Source organism: Gallus gallus, chromosome W (assembly GCF_016699485.2).
Source record: "Gallus gallus isolate bGalGal1 chromosome W, bGalGal1.mat.broiler.GRCg7b, whole genome shotgun sequence".
NCBI lineage: Eukaryota > Metazoa > Chordata > Aves > Galliformes > Phasianidae > Gallus > Gallus gallus.
Genome location: NC_052571.1, coordinates 627,437 through 641,111, shown reverse-complemented (window position 1 = coordinate 641,111; position 13,675 = coordinate 627,437). Strand labels below are relative to the sequence as shown.

At 52.9% G+C, this 13,675-nt stretch overlaps 1 protein-coding gene across 2 annotated transcripts in view; it reads left to right on the top strand.

The window, feature by feature from the left end:
- The window catches only part of LOC121108231 (oxalate decarboxylase OxdD-like), a 38,755-nt gene that overhangs the window by 10,611 nt on the left and 14,469 nt on the right, over window positions 1-13,675 (top strand). The window contains exons 3-6 of one of the 2 annotated variants that reach the window (XM_040655286.2): window positions 4,675-4,911; window positions 6,260-6,466; window positions 6,613-6,840; window positions 13,268-13,421. In XM_040655286.2, the coding sequence (XP_040511220.2) occupies window positions 4,675-4,911; window positions 6,260-6,466; window positions 6,613-6,840; window positions 13,268-13,421 (826 nt within the window). The remainder of the gene's footprint in view (window positions 1-4,674; window positions 4,912-6,259; window positions 6,467-6,612; window positions 6,841-13,267; window positions 13,422-13,675) is intronic. The other variant, XM_046905111.1, reaches the window with a different exon arrangement.

Below are 13,675 nucleotides of genomic sequence, written 5' to 3'. Positions count from 1 at the left end.
GACTGGTTTGGACTGGTTTTGACTGGTTTGAACTGGTTTGGACTGGTTTGGATTGGTTTGGACTGGTTTGGACTGGTTTGGATTGGTTTGGACTGGTTTGGAGTGGTTTGGACTGGTTTGGACTGGTTTGGACTGGTTTGGACTGGTTTGGATCGGTTTGGAATGGGTTGGACTGGTTTGGACTGGTTTGGACTGGCTTGGACTGGTTTGGATTGGTTTGGAATGGGTTGGACTGGTTTGGACTGGTTTGAACTGGTTTGGATTGGTTTGGACTGGTTTGGATTGGGTTGGATTGATTTGGCCTAACTTGGCCTGGTTTGGATTGGTTTGGACTGGTTTGGACTGGTTTGGATTGGTTTGGACTGGTTTGGACTGGTTTGGATTGGTTTGGATTGGTTTGGACTGGTTTGGACTGGTTTGGACTGGTTTGGAATGGTTTGGACTGGTTTGGACTGGTTTGGACTGGGTTGGATTGGTTTGGATTGGTTTGGAATGGTTTGGACTGGTTTGGATTGGTTTGGCCTAACTTGGCCTGGTTTGGACTGGTTTGGACTGGTTTGGACTGGTTTGGCCTAACTGGGCCTAACTTGGACTGGTTTGGACTGGTTTGGACTGGTTTGGACTGGTTTGGACTGGGTTGGACTGGTTTGGACTGGTTTGGTTTAACTTGGACTGGTTTGGACTGGTTTGGACTGGTTTGGACTGGTTTGGACTGGTTTGGACTGGTTTGGAATGGTTTGGACTGGTTTGGACTGGGTTGGATTGGTTTGGATTGGTTTGGAATGGTTTGGACTGGTTTGGATTGGTTTGGCCTAACTTGGCCTGGTTTGGACTGGTTTGGACTGGTTTGGACTGGTTTGGCCTAACTGGGCCTAACTTGGACTGGTTTGGACTGGTTTGGACTGGTTTGGACTGGGTTGGACTGGTTTGGACTGGTTTGGTTTAACTTGGACTGGTTTGGACTGGTTTGGACTGGTTTGGACTGGTTTGGACTGGTTTGGCTTGGCTTGTCCTAACTTGGACTGGTTTGGACTGGTTTGGACTGGTTTGGATTGGCTTGGCCTAACTTGGCCGGGTTTGGACTGGTTTGGACTGGTTTGGATTGGTTTGGACTGGTTTGGACTGGTTTGGAATGGGTTGGACTGGTTTGGATTGGTTTGGACTGGTTTGGACTGGTTTGGACTGGTTTGGACTGGTTTGAACTGGTTTGGATTGGTTTGGACTGGTTTGGACTGGTTTGGACTGGTTTGGATTGGCTTGGCCTAACTGGTCCTGACTTGGCCTAACTTAGCCTGGTTTGGACTGGTTTGGAATGGTTTGGACTGGTTTGGCCTGGTTTGGACTGGTTTGGAATGGTTTGAACTGGTTTGAACTGGTTTGGACTGGTTTGGACTGGTTTGGATTGGTTTGGAATGGGTTGGACTGGTTTGGAATGGTTTGGACTGGTTTGGACTGGTTTGGATTGGTTTGGATTGGTTTGGACTGGTTTGGACTGGTTTGGCTTGGCTTGGCCTAACTTGGACTGGTTTGGACTGGTTTGGACTGGTTTGGACTGGTTTGGCTTAACTTGGCCTAACTTGGCCTGGTTTGGACTGGTTTGGACTGGTTTGGACTGGGTTGGACTGGTTTGGACTGGTTTGGATTGGTTTGGCCTAACTTGGACTGGTTTGGACTGTTTTGGACTGGTTTGGACTGGTTTGGATTGGTTTGGACTGGTTTGGACTGGTTTGGATAGGTTTGGACTGGTTTGGACTGGTTTGGACTGGTTTGGATTGGTTTGGCCTAACTTGGCCTGGTTTGGACTGGTTTGGAATGGGTTGGACTGGTTTGGACTGGTTTGGAATGGTTTGGACTGGTTTGGATTGGTTTGGAATGGGTTGGAATGGTTTGGACTGGTTTGGACTGGTTTGGACTGGTTTGGATTGGTTTGGCCTAACTTGGCCTGGTTTGGACTGGTTTGGACTGGTTTGGTTTGGCTTGGCCTAACTTGGCCTGGTTTGGACTGGTTTGGATTGGTTTGGACTGGTTTGGACTGGTTTGGCCTGGTTTGGAATGGTTTGGACTGGTTTGGACTGGTTTGGACTGGTTTGGAATGGGTTGGACTGGTTTGGACTGGTTTGGATTGGTTTGGATTGGTTTGGACTGGTTTGGACTGGTTTGGACTGGTTTGGAATGGGTTGGACTGGTTTGGATTGGTTTGGATTGGTTTGGACTGGTTTGGACTGTTTTGGAATGGGTTGGACTGGTTTGGACTGGTTTGAACTGGTTTGGCCTGGTTTGGACTGGTTTGGACTGGTTTGGATTGGTTTGGACTGGGTTGGACTGGTTTGGAATGGTTTGGACTGGTTTGGCCTAACTTGGCCTGATTTGGACTGGTTTGGAATGGGTTGGACTGGTTTGGATTGGTTTGGACTTGTTTGGACTGGTTTGGACTGGGTTGGACTGGTTTGCTTTGGCTTGGCCTAACTTGGCCTGGTTTGGACTGGTTTGGCCTGGATTGGAATGGTTTGGACTGGTTTGGACTGGTTTGGACTGGTTTGGATTGGTTTGGATTGGTTTGGAATGGTTTGGACTGGTTTGGATTGGTTTGGACTGGTTTGGCCTAACTTGGCCTAACTAGGCCTAACTTGGCTTGGTTTGGACTGGTTTGGACTGGTTTGGACTGGGTTGGACTGGGTTGGACTGGTTTGGACTGGTTTGGATTGGTTTGGACTGGTTTGGACTGGTTTGGACTGGTTTGGATTGGTTTGGCCTAACTTGGCCTGGTTTGGACTGGTTTGGAATGGGTTGGACTGGTTTGGACTGGTTTGGAATGGTTTGGACTGGTTTGGATTGGTTTGGAATGGGTTGGAATGGTTTGGACTGGTTTGGACTGGTTTGGACTGGTTTGGATTGGTTTGGCCTAACTTGGCCTGGTTTGGACTGGTTTGGACTGGTTTGGTTTGGCTTGGCCTAACTTGGCCTGGTTTGGACTGGTTTGGATTGGTTTGGACTGGTTTGGACTGGTTTGGCCTGGTTTGGAATGGTTTGGACTGGTTTGGACTGGTTTGGACTGGTTTGGAATGGGTTGGACTGGTTTGGACTGGTTTGGATTGGTTTGGATTGGTTTGGACTGGTTTGGACTGGTTTGGACTGGTTTGGAATGGGTTGGACTGGTTTGGATTGGTTTGGATTGGTTTGGACTGGTTTGGACTGTTTTGGAATGGGTTGGACTGGTTTGGACTGGTTTGAACTGGTTTGGCCTGGTTTGGACTGGTTTGGACTGGTTTGGATTGGTTTGGACTGGGTTGGACTGGTTTGGAATGGTTTGGACTGGTTTGGCCTAACTTGGCCTGATTTGGACTGGTTTGGAATGGGTTGGACTGGTTTGGATTGGTTTGGACTTGTTTGGACTGGTTTGGACTGGGTTGGACTGGTTTGCTTTGGCTTGGCCTAACTTGGCCTGGTTTGGACTGGTTTGGCCTGGATTGGAATGGTTTGGACTGGTTTGGACTGGTTTGGACTGGTTTGGATTGGTTTGGATTGGTTTGGAATGGTTTGGACTGGTTTGGATTGGTTTGGACTGGTTTGGCCTAACTTGGCCTAACTAGGCCTAACTTGGCTTGGTTTGGACTGGTTTGGACTGGTTTGGACTGGGTTGGACTGGGTTGGACTGGTTTGGACTGGTTTGGACTGGCTTGGCCTAACTTGGCCTATCTTGGCCTGGTTTGGACTGGTTTGGACTGGTTTGGACTGGTTTGGCTTGGCTTGGCCTAACTTGGCCTTGCTTGGCCCAGTTCGGCCCGGCTTGGCCTAACTTCGCCTGGCTTGGCCTAGCTTGGCCTAATCTGGCCTGGCTTGGCCTAGCTTGGCCTAGCTTGGCCTGGCTTGGCCTAGCTTGGCCCGGCTTGACCCAATTCAGCCTGGCTTGGCCTGGTTTGGCCTGCCTTGGCCTACCTTGGCCTAACTTGGCCTGGCTTGGCCTGGCTTGGCCTAGCTTGGCCCAATTCGGCCTGGCTTGGCCTGGTTTGGCCTGGCTTGGCCTACCTTGGCCTACCTTGGCCTACCTTGGCCTAACTTGGCGTAACTTGGCCTGGCTTGGCCTAACTTGGCCTGGCTTGGCCTAGCTTTGCCCGGCTTGACCCAATTCGGCCTGGCTTGGCCTGGCTTGGCCTGGCTTGGCCTACCTTGGCCTAATCTGGCCTGGCTTGGCCTAACTGGGCCTGGCTTGGCCTGGTTTGGCCTGGCTTGGCCTAACTTGGCCTGGCTTGGCCTGGTTTGGCCTAGCTTGGCCCAATTCGGCCTGGCTTGGCCTGGCTTGGCCTGGCTTGGCCTAACTTGGCCTGGCTTGGCCTAACTTGGCCTGGCTTGGCCTGGCTTGGCCTAACTTGGCCCAGCATGGCTCACCATGGCCTAGCTTGGCCTAGCTTGGCCTGGCTTGACCCAACATGGCCTGGCTTGGCCTAACTTGGCCTGGCTTGGCCTAACTTGGCCTGGCTTGGCCTGGCTTGACCCAACATGGCCTGGCTTGGCCTAACTGGGCCTGGCTTGGCCTTGCTTGTCCCATCTTGGCCCAATTCGGCCTGGCTTGGCCTGGTTTGGCCTGGCTCGGCCCAGCTTGGCCCTCTTTGGCCCACTTGGGCCCGCTTCGCCCCCAGCCAACCCTTTCCCCCCCCCTCTTTAAATCCACTTCAGGCCCCCCAAAGCAACGGAACCCTCCGGAAGCTGTTTGCGCTTTGCCTTCTGGCCGGCGTGATGAGCACAGCTCTGAGCGTGGCCAGTTTGGCCCTGGTGTACAGCAAGGCGGGCGGCCTCGTTAGGGAAATGAGCGCTAACGAGGGAGGGGTTGTTAACGAGGAAGGAGTTAACGAGGAGGGAGGAGGCGGCGGAGGCGCCCGGTTTCGCTTCTTCTATCGGTTGAGTCGGACGGAGGTGGGAGGGGGAAGGGGAAGTGGGAGGGGAAGTGGGAGGGGAAGTGGGAGGGGAAGTGGGAGGGGGAGGGGGAAGGAGGAGGGGAAGTGGGAGGGGAAGTGGGAGGGGAAGTGGGAAGGGAAGTGGGAAGGGGGGGAAGGGGAAGGGGAAGTGGGAGGGGAAGTGGGAGGGAAGAGGGAGGGGAAGTGGGAGGGGAAAGGGATGGGAAGGGGAAGGGGGAGGGGGAGGGGAAGTGGGAAGGGGGAGGGGAAGTGGGAAGGGAAGTGGGAAGGGGAAGTGGGAGGAGGAAGGGGAAGGGGGAGGGGAAGTGGGAGGGGAAGTGGGAGGAGGAAGGGGAGAGGGGAAGGGCAAGTGGGAAGGGGGAGGGGGAGGGGGAGGGGAAGTGGGAAGGGGGAGGGGAAGTGGGAAGGGAAGTGGGAGGGGGAGGGGATGTGGGAGGTGAAGTGGGAGGGGAAGTGGGAGGGGGAAGGGGAAGTGGGAAGTGGGAGGGGGAGGGGAAGTGGGAGGGGAAGTGGGAGGGGAAGTGGGAGGAGGAAGGAGAAGGGGGAGGGGAAGTGGGAGGAGGAAGGGGAAGGGGGAGGGGAAGTGGGAGGGGAAGTGGGAAGGGGAAATGGGAGGGGGAGGGGAAGTGGGAAGTGGGAGGGGGAGGGGAAGTGGGAGGGGGGAGGGAAGTGGGAAGGGAAGTGGGAGGGGAAGTGGGAGGGAAGAGGGAGGGGAAGTGGGAAGGGGGAGGGGAAGTGGGAGGGGAAGTTGGAGGGGAAGGGGAGAGGGGATGGGGAAGTGGGAAGGGGAGGGGATGGGGAAGGGGAAAGGGAAGGGGAAAGGGAAGGGGAAGGGGAAGGATGGGAAATGAGGGGAAACAAAAGGAAACAAAGGGAAAGGGAGGGGAAATGAAGGGGAAAGGAGGGGAAATGAGGGGAAAGGAGGGGAAAGGAGGGGAAATGAGGGGAAATGTAGGGAAATGAGGGGAAATGAGGGGAAAGGAGGGGAAATGAAGGGGAAATGAGGGGAAAGGAGGGGAAATGAAGGGAAAAGGAGGGGAAAGAAGGGGAAATGAGGGGGAAATGAAGGGGAAATGAAGGGGAAATGAAAGGGAAAGGAGCGGAAAGGAGGGGAAATATAGGGAAAGGGAGGGGAAAGGGAGGGAAATGAAAGGGAAATAAGGGAAAAGGAGGGGAAATACAGGGAAAGGGAGGGGAAATGAGGGGAAATAAAGGGGAAATGAGGGGAAATAAGGGAAAAGGAAGGGAAAGGAAGGGAAGGGGAAGCGACACCGAAAGCGAAACTGAATGGAGTCCCCTTCCCCCCCTTTTCCGACCCCCCCCCCCCCCCCCCCCCCACTTCCCAGCCCCAAAAATACCCCGGCGGCCAAATCCAATGGGCGACCTCGAGATCCAAGCGGGACCTTTACCCCGACCCCGAAGGGCTGCAATTCGGGGAGAGCCTCCGGCAGCACCAATCCCACATGAGCGTGGCCTTGCTTCGGATCAAAGCCGGCGGCCTCCGCGTCCCCCACTGGCACTTCAACGCCGCCGAGCACGGCTATGTGCTGCAAGTAGGCCGCGGCGACGCCCTTCCCCCCCCCAACTCACCCTTTTTCTCTCGCGCCCCTTCGAGCCCATCGGGATGGCTCCAAGGCCACCCCGCGAGGCTTGTTTTCCCCCACCCCCTGCATGCTTTTCCTCGCGGCTTCGCCCGCAGGGCACGGCGTGGGTCGGCGTGGCGAGCGGCGCCAACGCCACGACCTACAACGCCACCGTGGGGCAGGCGGTGTTCTTCCCCCCCGGCGCCGTCCATTGGCTTAAGAACGTCGGCGGGGGGGAGTTGGCGGTGGTCCTCTTCTTCGGGAGCCACGAGGAGGTGAAGACTTTGGACGTGGACGAGGCTTTCTTCGGCACGGCGGAGGATATCGCGGCTCGGGCGCTTCAGGTGAGGGGGAAAAGGGGGAAATAAGGGGCGGTTGGGGGGTTCTAGCGTGATCCAGGGGGGGATTTTAGGGTTTTTGGGGGGTTGTGGGGTCGTGGAAGGTGAAATTGGCGGTGGTTGTATCCGCCTGTGATGTTCCGTTTGGGATCTATAGGGCTGGATAGGTTGGTTGGGTCCTGGAAGGGTAAATTGGCGGTGGTTCCATCTCTCTATGAGGTTCCGTTAGGGATCTATAGGGCTGGATAGGTTGGTTGGGTCCTGGAAGGTGAGAAATGTGGTGGTTGTATCCGCCTGTGATGTTCCGTTTGGGATCTATAGGGCTGGATAGGTTGGTTGGGTCCTGGAAGGGTAAACTGGCGGTGGTTCCATCTCTCTATGAGGTTCCATTGGGGATCTATAGGGATATATAGGTTGGTTGGGTCCTGGAAGGGTAAAGGTGAGCTTAAAGGGTCCTTCTATGGGGTTCTATAGGGGGTTTGGGTCCTGGAAGGGTAAAGTGAGGCGGTTGGGTCCTGGAAGGGTAAACTGGCGGTGGTTCCATCCCTCTGTGATGCTCCATTGGGGATCTATAGGGCTATATAGGTTGGTTGGGTCCTGGAAGGGTAAAGGTGAGGCGGAAGGGTGCTTCCATGGGGTTCTATAGGGATTTTGGGTCCTGGAAGGGGAAAGTGAAGCAGTTGGGTCCTGGAAGGGTAAATTGGAGGTGGTTCCGTCCCTCTATGAGGTTCCATTGGGGATCTATAGGGCTATATAGGTTGGTTGGGTCCTGGAAGGGTAAAGGTGAGCTTGAAGGGTCCTTCTATGGGGTTCTATAGGGACTTTGGGTCCTGGAAGGGTAAAGTGAAGCAGTTGGGTCCTGGAAGGGTAAACTGGCGGTGGTTCCGTCCCTCTATGTGGTTCCATTGGGGATCTATAGGGATATATAGGTTGGTTGGGTCCTGGAAGGGTAAAGGTGAGCTTAAAGGGTCCTTCTATGGGGTTCTATGGGGACTTTGGGTCCTGGAAGGGTAAAGTGAGGCGGTTGGGTCCTGGAAGGGTAAACTGGCGGTGGTTCCGTCCCTCTATGAGGTTCCGTTGGGGATCTATAGGGCTGGATAGGTTGGTTGGGTCCTGGAAGGGTAAAGGTGAGGTTAAAGGGTCCTTCAATGGGGTTCGATAGGGAGTTTGGGTCCTGGAAGGGTAAAGTGAGGCGGTTGGGTCCTGGAAGGGTAAACTGGCGGTGGTTCCATCTCTCTATGAGGTTCCATTGGGGATCTATAGGGATATATAGGTTGGTTGGGTCCTGGAAGGGTAAAGGTGAGGCGGAAGGGTGCTTCCATGGGGTTCTATAGGGATTTTGGGTCCTGGAAGGGGAAAGTGAGGTGGTTGGGTCCTGGAAGGGTAAATTGGCGGTGGTTCTGTCCCTCTATGAGGTTCCATTGGGGATCTATAGGGATATATATGTTGGTTGGGTCCTGGAAGGGTAAAGGTGAGCTTAAAGGGTCTTTCTATGGGGTTCTATGGGGACTTTGGGTCCTGGAAGGGTAAAGTGAAGCGGTTGGGTCCTGGAAGGGTAAATTGGCGGTGGTTCCATCTCTCTATGAGGTTCCGTTAGGGATCTATAGGGCTGGATAGGTTGGTTGGGTCCTGGAAGGGTAAAGGTGAGATTAAAGGGTCCTTCTATGGGGTTCTATAGGGAGTTTGGGTCCTGGAAGGGGAAAGTGAGGCGGTTGGGTCCTGGAAGGGTAAATTGGAGGTGGTTCCGTTCCTCTATGAGGTTCCATTGGGTATCTATAGGGATATATAGGTTGGTTGGGTCCTGGAAGGGTAAAGGAGGGGTTAAAGGGTCCTTCTATGGGGTTCTATAGGGGGTTTGGGTCCTGGAAGGGGAAAGTGAGGCGGTTGGGTCCTGGAAGGGTAAATTGGTGGTGGTTCCGTCCCTCTATGAGGTTCCATTGGGGCTCTATAGGGATATATTGGTTGGTTGGGTCCTGGGAGGGTAAAGGTGAGCTTAAAGGGTGCTTCTATGGGGTTCTATAGGGAGTTTGGGTCCTGGAAGGGGAAAGAGAGGCGGTTGGGTCCTGGAAGGGTAAATTGGCGGTGGTTCCGTCCCTCTATGAGGTTCCATTGGGGTTCTATTTGGATATATAGGTTGGTTGGGTCCTGGAAGGGTAAAGGTGAGCTTAAAGGGTCCTCCTATGGGGTTCTATAGGGATTTTGGGTCCTGGAAGGGGAAAGAGAGGCGGTTGGGTCCTGGAAGGGTAAATTGGCGGTGGTTCCGTTCCTCTATGAGGTTCCATTGGGGATCTATAGGGCTATATAGGTTGGTTGGGTCCTGGAAGGGTAAAGGTGAGGCGGAAGAGTCCTTCTATGGGGTTCTATGGGGACTTTGGGTCCTGGAAGGGTAAAGTGAAGCGGTTGGGTCCTGGAAGGGTAAATTGGCGGTGGTTCCGTTCCTCTATGAGGTTCCATTGGGGATCTATAGGGATATATAGGTTGGTTGGGTCCTGGAAGGGTAAAGGTGAGGCGGAAGGGTCCTTCTATGGGGTTCTATGGGGATTTTGGGTCCTGGAAGGGGAAAGTGAGGCGGTTGGGTCCTGGAAGGGTAAATTGGCGGTGGTTCCGTTCCTCTATGAGGTTCCATTGGCGATCTATAGGGATATATAGGTTGGTTGGGTCCTGGAAGGGTAAAGGTGAGGCGGAAGGGTCCTTCTATGGGGTTCTATGGGGACTTTGGGTCCTGGAAGGGGAAAGTGAGGCGGTTGGGTCCTGGAAGGGTAAATTGGCGGTGGTTCCGTTCCTCTATGAGGTTCCATTGGGGATCTATAGGGATATATAGGTTGGTTGGGTCCTGGAAGGGTAAAGGTGAGGCGGAAGGGTCCTTCTATGGGGTTCTATGGGGATTTTGGGTCCTGGAAGGGGAAAGTGAGGCGGTTGGGTCCTGGAAGGGTAAATTGGCGGTGGTTCCGTTCCTCTATGAGGTTCCATTGGCGATCTATAGGGATATATAGGTTGGTTGGGTCCTGGAAGGGTAAAGGTGAGGCGGAAGGGTCCTTCTATGGGGTTCTATGGGGACTTTGGGTCCTGGAAGGGGAAAGTGAGGCGGTTGGGTCCTGGAAGGGTAAATTGGCGGTGGTTCCATCTCTCTATGAGGTTCCGTTAGGGATCTATAGGGCTGGATAGGTTGGTTGGGTCCTGGAAGGGTAAAGGTGAGGCGGAAGGGTCTTTCTATGGGGTTCTATAGGGAGTTTGGGTCCTGGAAGGGGAAAGTGAGGTGGTTGGGTCCTGGAAGGGTAAATTGGAGATGGTTCCGTTCCTCTATGAGGTTCCATTGGGGCTCTATAGGGATATATAGGTTGGCTGGGTCCTGGAAGGGTAAAGGTGAGGCGGAAGGGTCCTTCTATGGGGTTCTATGGGGACTTTGGGTCCTGGAAGGGGAAAGTGAGGCGGTTGGGTCCTGGAAGGGTAAATTGGCGGTGGTTCCGTTCCTCTATGAGGTTCCATTGGGGATCTATAGGGATATATAGGTTGGTTGGGTCCTGGAAGGGTAAAGGTGAGGCGGAAGGGTCCTTCTATGGGGTTCTATGGGGATTTTGGGTCCTGGAAGGGGAAAGTGAGGCGGTTGGGTCCTGGAAGGGTAAATTGGCGGTGGTTCCGTTCCTCTATGAGGTTCCATTGGCGATCTATAGGGATATATAGGTTGGTTGGGTCCTGGAAGGGTAAAGGTGAGGCGGAAGGGTCCTTCTATGGGGTTCTATGGGGACTTTGGGTCCTGGAAGGGGAAAGTGAGGCGGTTGGGTCCTGGAAGGGTAAATTGGCGGTGGTTCCATCTCTCTATGAGGTTCCGTTAGGGATCTATAGGGCTGGATAGGTTGGTTGGGTCCTGGAAGGGTAAAGGTGAGGCGGAAGGGTCTTTCTATGGGGTTCTATAGGGAGTTTGGGTCCTGGAAGGGGAAAGTGAGGTGGTTGGGTCCTGGAAGGGTAAATTGGAGATGGTTCCGTTCCTCTATGAGGTTCCATTGGGGCTCTATAGGGATATATAGGTTGGCTGGGTCCTGGAAGGGTAAAGGTGAGCTTGAAGGGTCCTTCTATGGGGTTCTATAGGGGGTTTGGGTCCTGGAAGGGGAAAGTGAGGTGGTTGGGTCCTGGAAGGGTAAATTGGCGGTGGTTCCGTCCCTCTATGAGGTTCCATTGGGGCTCTATAGGGATATATAGGTTGGTTGGGTCCTGGAAGGGTAAAGGTGAGCTTAAAGGGTCCTCCTATGGGGTTCTATAGGGATTTTGGGTCCTGGAAGGGTAAAGAGAGGTGGTTGGGTCCTGGAAGGGTAAATTGGAGGTGGTTCCGTTCCTCTATGAGGTTCCATTGGGTATCTATAGGGATATATAGGTTGGTTGGGTCCTGGAAGGGTAAAGGTGAGCTTAAAGGGTCCTTCTATGGGGTTCTATAGGGATTTTGGGTCCTGGAAGGGGAAAGTGAGGCGGTTGGGTCCTGGAAGGGTAAATTGGCGGTGGTTCCGTCCCTCTATGAGGTTCCATTGGGGCTCTATAGGGCTATATAGGTTGGTTGGGTCCTGGAAGGGTAAAGGTGAGGCGGAAGAGTCCTTCTATGGGGTTCTATGGGGACTTTGGGTCCTGGAAGGGGAAAGTGGGGCGGTTGGGTCCTGGAAGGGTAAATTGGCGGTGGTTCTGTCCCTCTATGAGGTTCCATTGGGGATCTATAGGGCTATATAGGTTGGTTGGGTCCTGGAAGGGTAAAGGTGAGCTTAAAGGGTCCTTCTATGGGGTTTTATAGGGAATTTGGGTCCTGGAAGGGTAAAGGTGAGTTTAAAGGGTCCTTCTATGGGGTTCTATGGGGGCTTTGGGTCCTGGAAGGGTAAAGGTGAGCTTAAAGGGTCCTTCTATGGGGTTCTAATGGGATTTTGGGTCCTGGAAGATACAACGCTTCCTTTTAAAGCCCCCTACCCTTATTCTAATGGGATTTTGGGTCCTGGAAGGTACAACACTTCATTTTAAAGCCCCCTATCTTTATTTAAAGGGGATTTTTGGGTCCTGGAAGGTACAACGCTTCCTTTTAAAGCCCCCTATGTTATTCTATGGGGATTTTGGGTCCTGGAAGATACAACGCTTCATTTAAAGCCCCCTCCCTTTATTCTAATGGGATTTTGGGTCCTGGAAGATACAACACCTCGCTTTAAAGCCTCCTATCTTTATTTAAAGGGGATTTTTGGGTCCTGGAAGGTACAACGCTCAACATTCGAGCCCCCTACCCTATAGTATAGGGGATTTGGGTCCTGGAAGGTACAACACTTGTTTGTTGAGCCCACTAAAGCGTTCTATGGGGGATTTGGGTCCTGGAAGATACAACACCTCGTTTTAAAGCCCCCTATCTTTATTTAAAGGGGATTTTTGGGTCCTGGAAGATACAACGCTTCCTTTTAAAGCCCCCTATCTTTATTTAAAGGGGATTTTTGGGTCCTGGAAGGTACAACGCTTCCTTTTAAAGCCCCCTACCTTTAATCTAATGGGATTTTGGGTCCTGGAAGATACAACACTTCCTTTTAAAGCCCCCTACGTTATTCTAATGGGATTTTTGGGTCCTGGAAGATACAACACCTCGTTTTAAAGCCCCCTATCTTTATTTAAAGGGGATTTTTGGGTCCTGGAAGGTACAACGCTTCCTTTTAAAGCCCCCTACGTTATTCTATGGGGGATTTTTGGGTCCTGGAAGGTACAACACCTCGTTTTAAAGCCCCCTATCTTTATTTAAAGGGGATTTTTGGGTCCTGGAAGGTACAACGCTTCCTTTTAAAGCCCCCTATCTTTATTTAAAGGGGATTTTTGGGTCCTGGAAGATACAACGCTTCCTTTTAAAGCCCCCTACGTTATTCTAATGGGATTTTGGGTCCTGGAAGATACAACACTCAACGTTTGAGCCCCACACTGTGTTCTAAGGGGATTTTGGGTCCTGGAAGATACAACGCTTCCTTTAAAGCCCCCTACGTTATTCTATAGGGATTTTTGGGTCCTGGAAGATACAACACCTCGTTTTAAAGCCCCCTATCTTTATTTAAAGGGGATTTTTGGGTCCTGGAAGATACAACACTCAACGTTTGAGCCCCACACTGTGTTCTAAGGGGATTTTGGGTCCTGGAAGATACAACGCTTCCTTTTAAAGCCCCCTACGTTATTCTATGGGGATTTTGGGTCCTGGAAGATACAACACCTCGCTTTAAAGCCCCCTATCTTTATTTAAAGGGGATTTTGGGTCCTGGAAGATACAACGCTTCCTTTTAAAGCCCCCTCCCCTTATTCTAATGGGATTTTGGGTCCTGGAAGATACAACACCTCGTTTTAAAGCCCCCTACGTTATACTAATGGGATTTTTGGGTCCTGGAAGGTACAAATCTCACTCTTTACCTCCCTCTCCTTTGGTCTTTTCGGGTCCTGGCAGCCGAGCGGAGGGCTGGAGTTCATCAGAAGCTTCCGGAAGGCGTCGGAGGACCAAAGGGTGAACCTCCCCCCCAATTTGGCCCAGTTGGTGCACAGCGCGGCCTACGGGCGCTCGGAAGACAGCCGGGTGTGGCGCTACTTCTACGACCTGGCGGGTAACGAACTTCCGTTAATTAAGGGCCTTCATTAAGCCCTCAGGGTAATTAGGGCGGGAGAAGATCCCCCGGTTACCCTTCCAGGACCTTAATGAGCCCCATAAGGCAGGAAAGGACCCCTATCGCCCTTCCAGGACCCTAATTAGGACCCTAAAGTCATTAGGACACGAGAAGAGGGCCTATCACCCTTCCAGGACCTTAATGAACCCCATAAGGGAAGCAGACCCCCCCTATCGCCCTTCCAGGACCTTAAT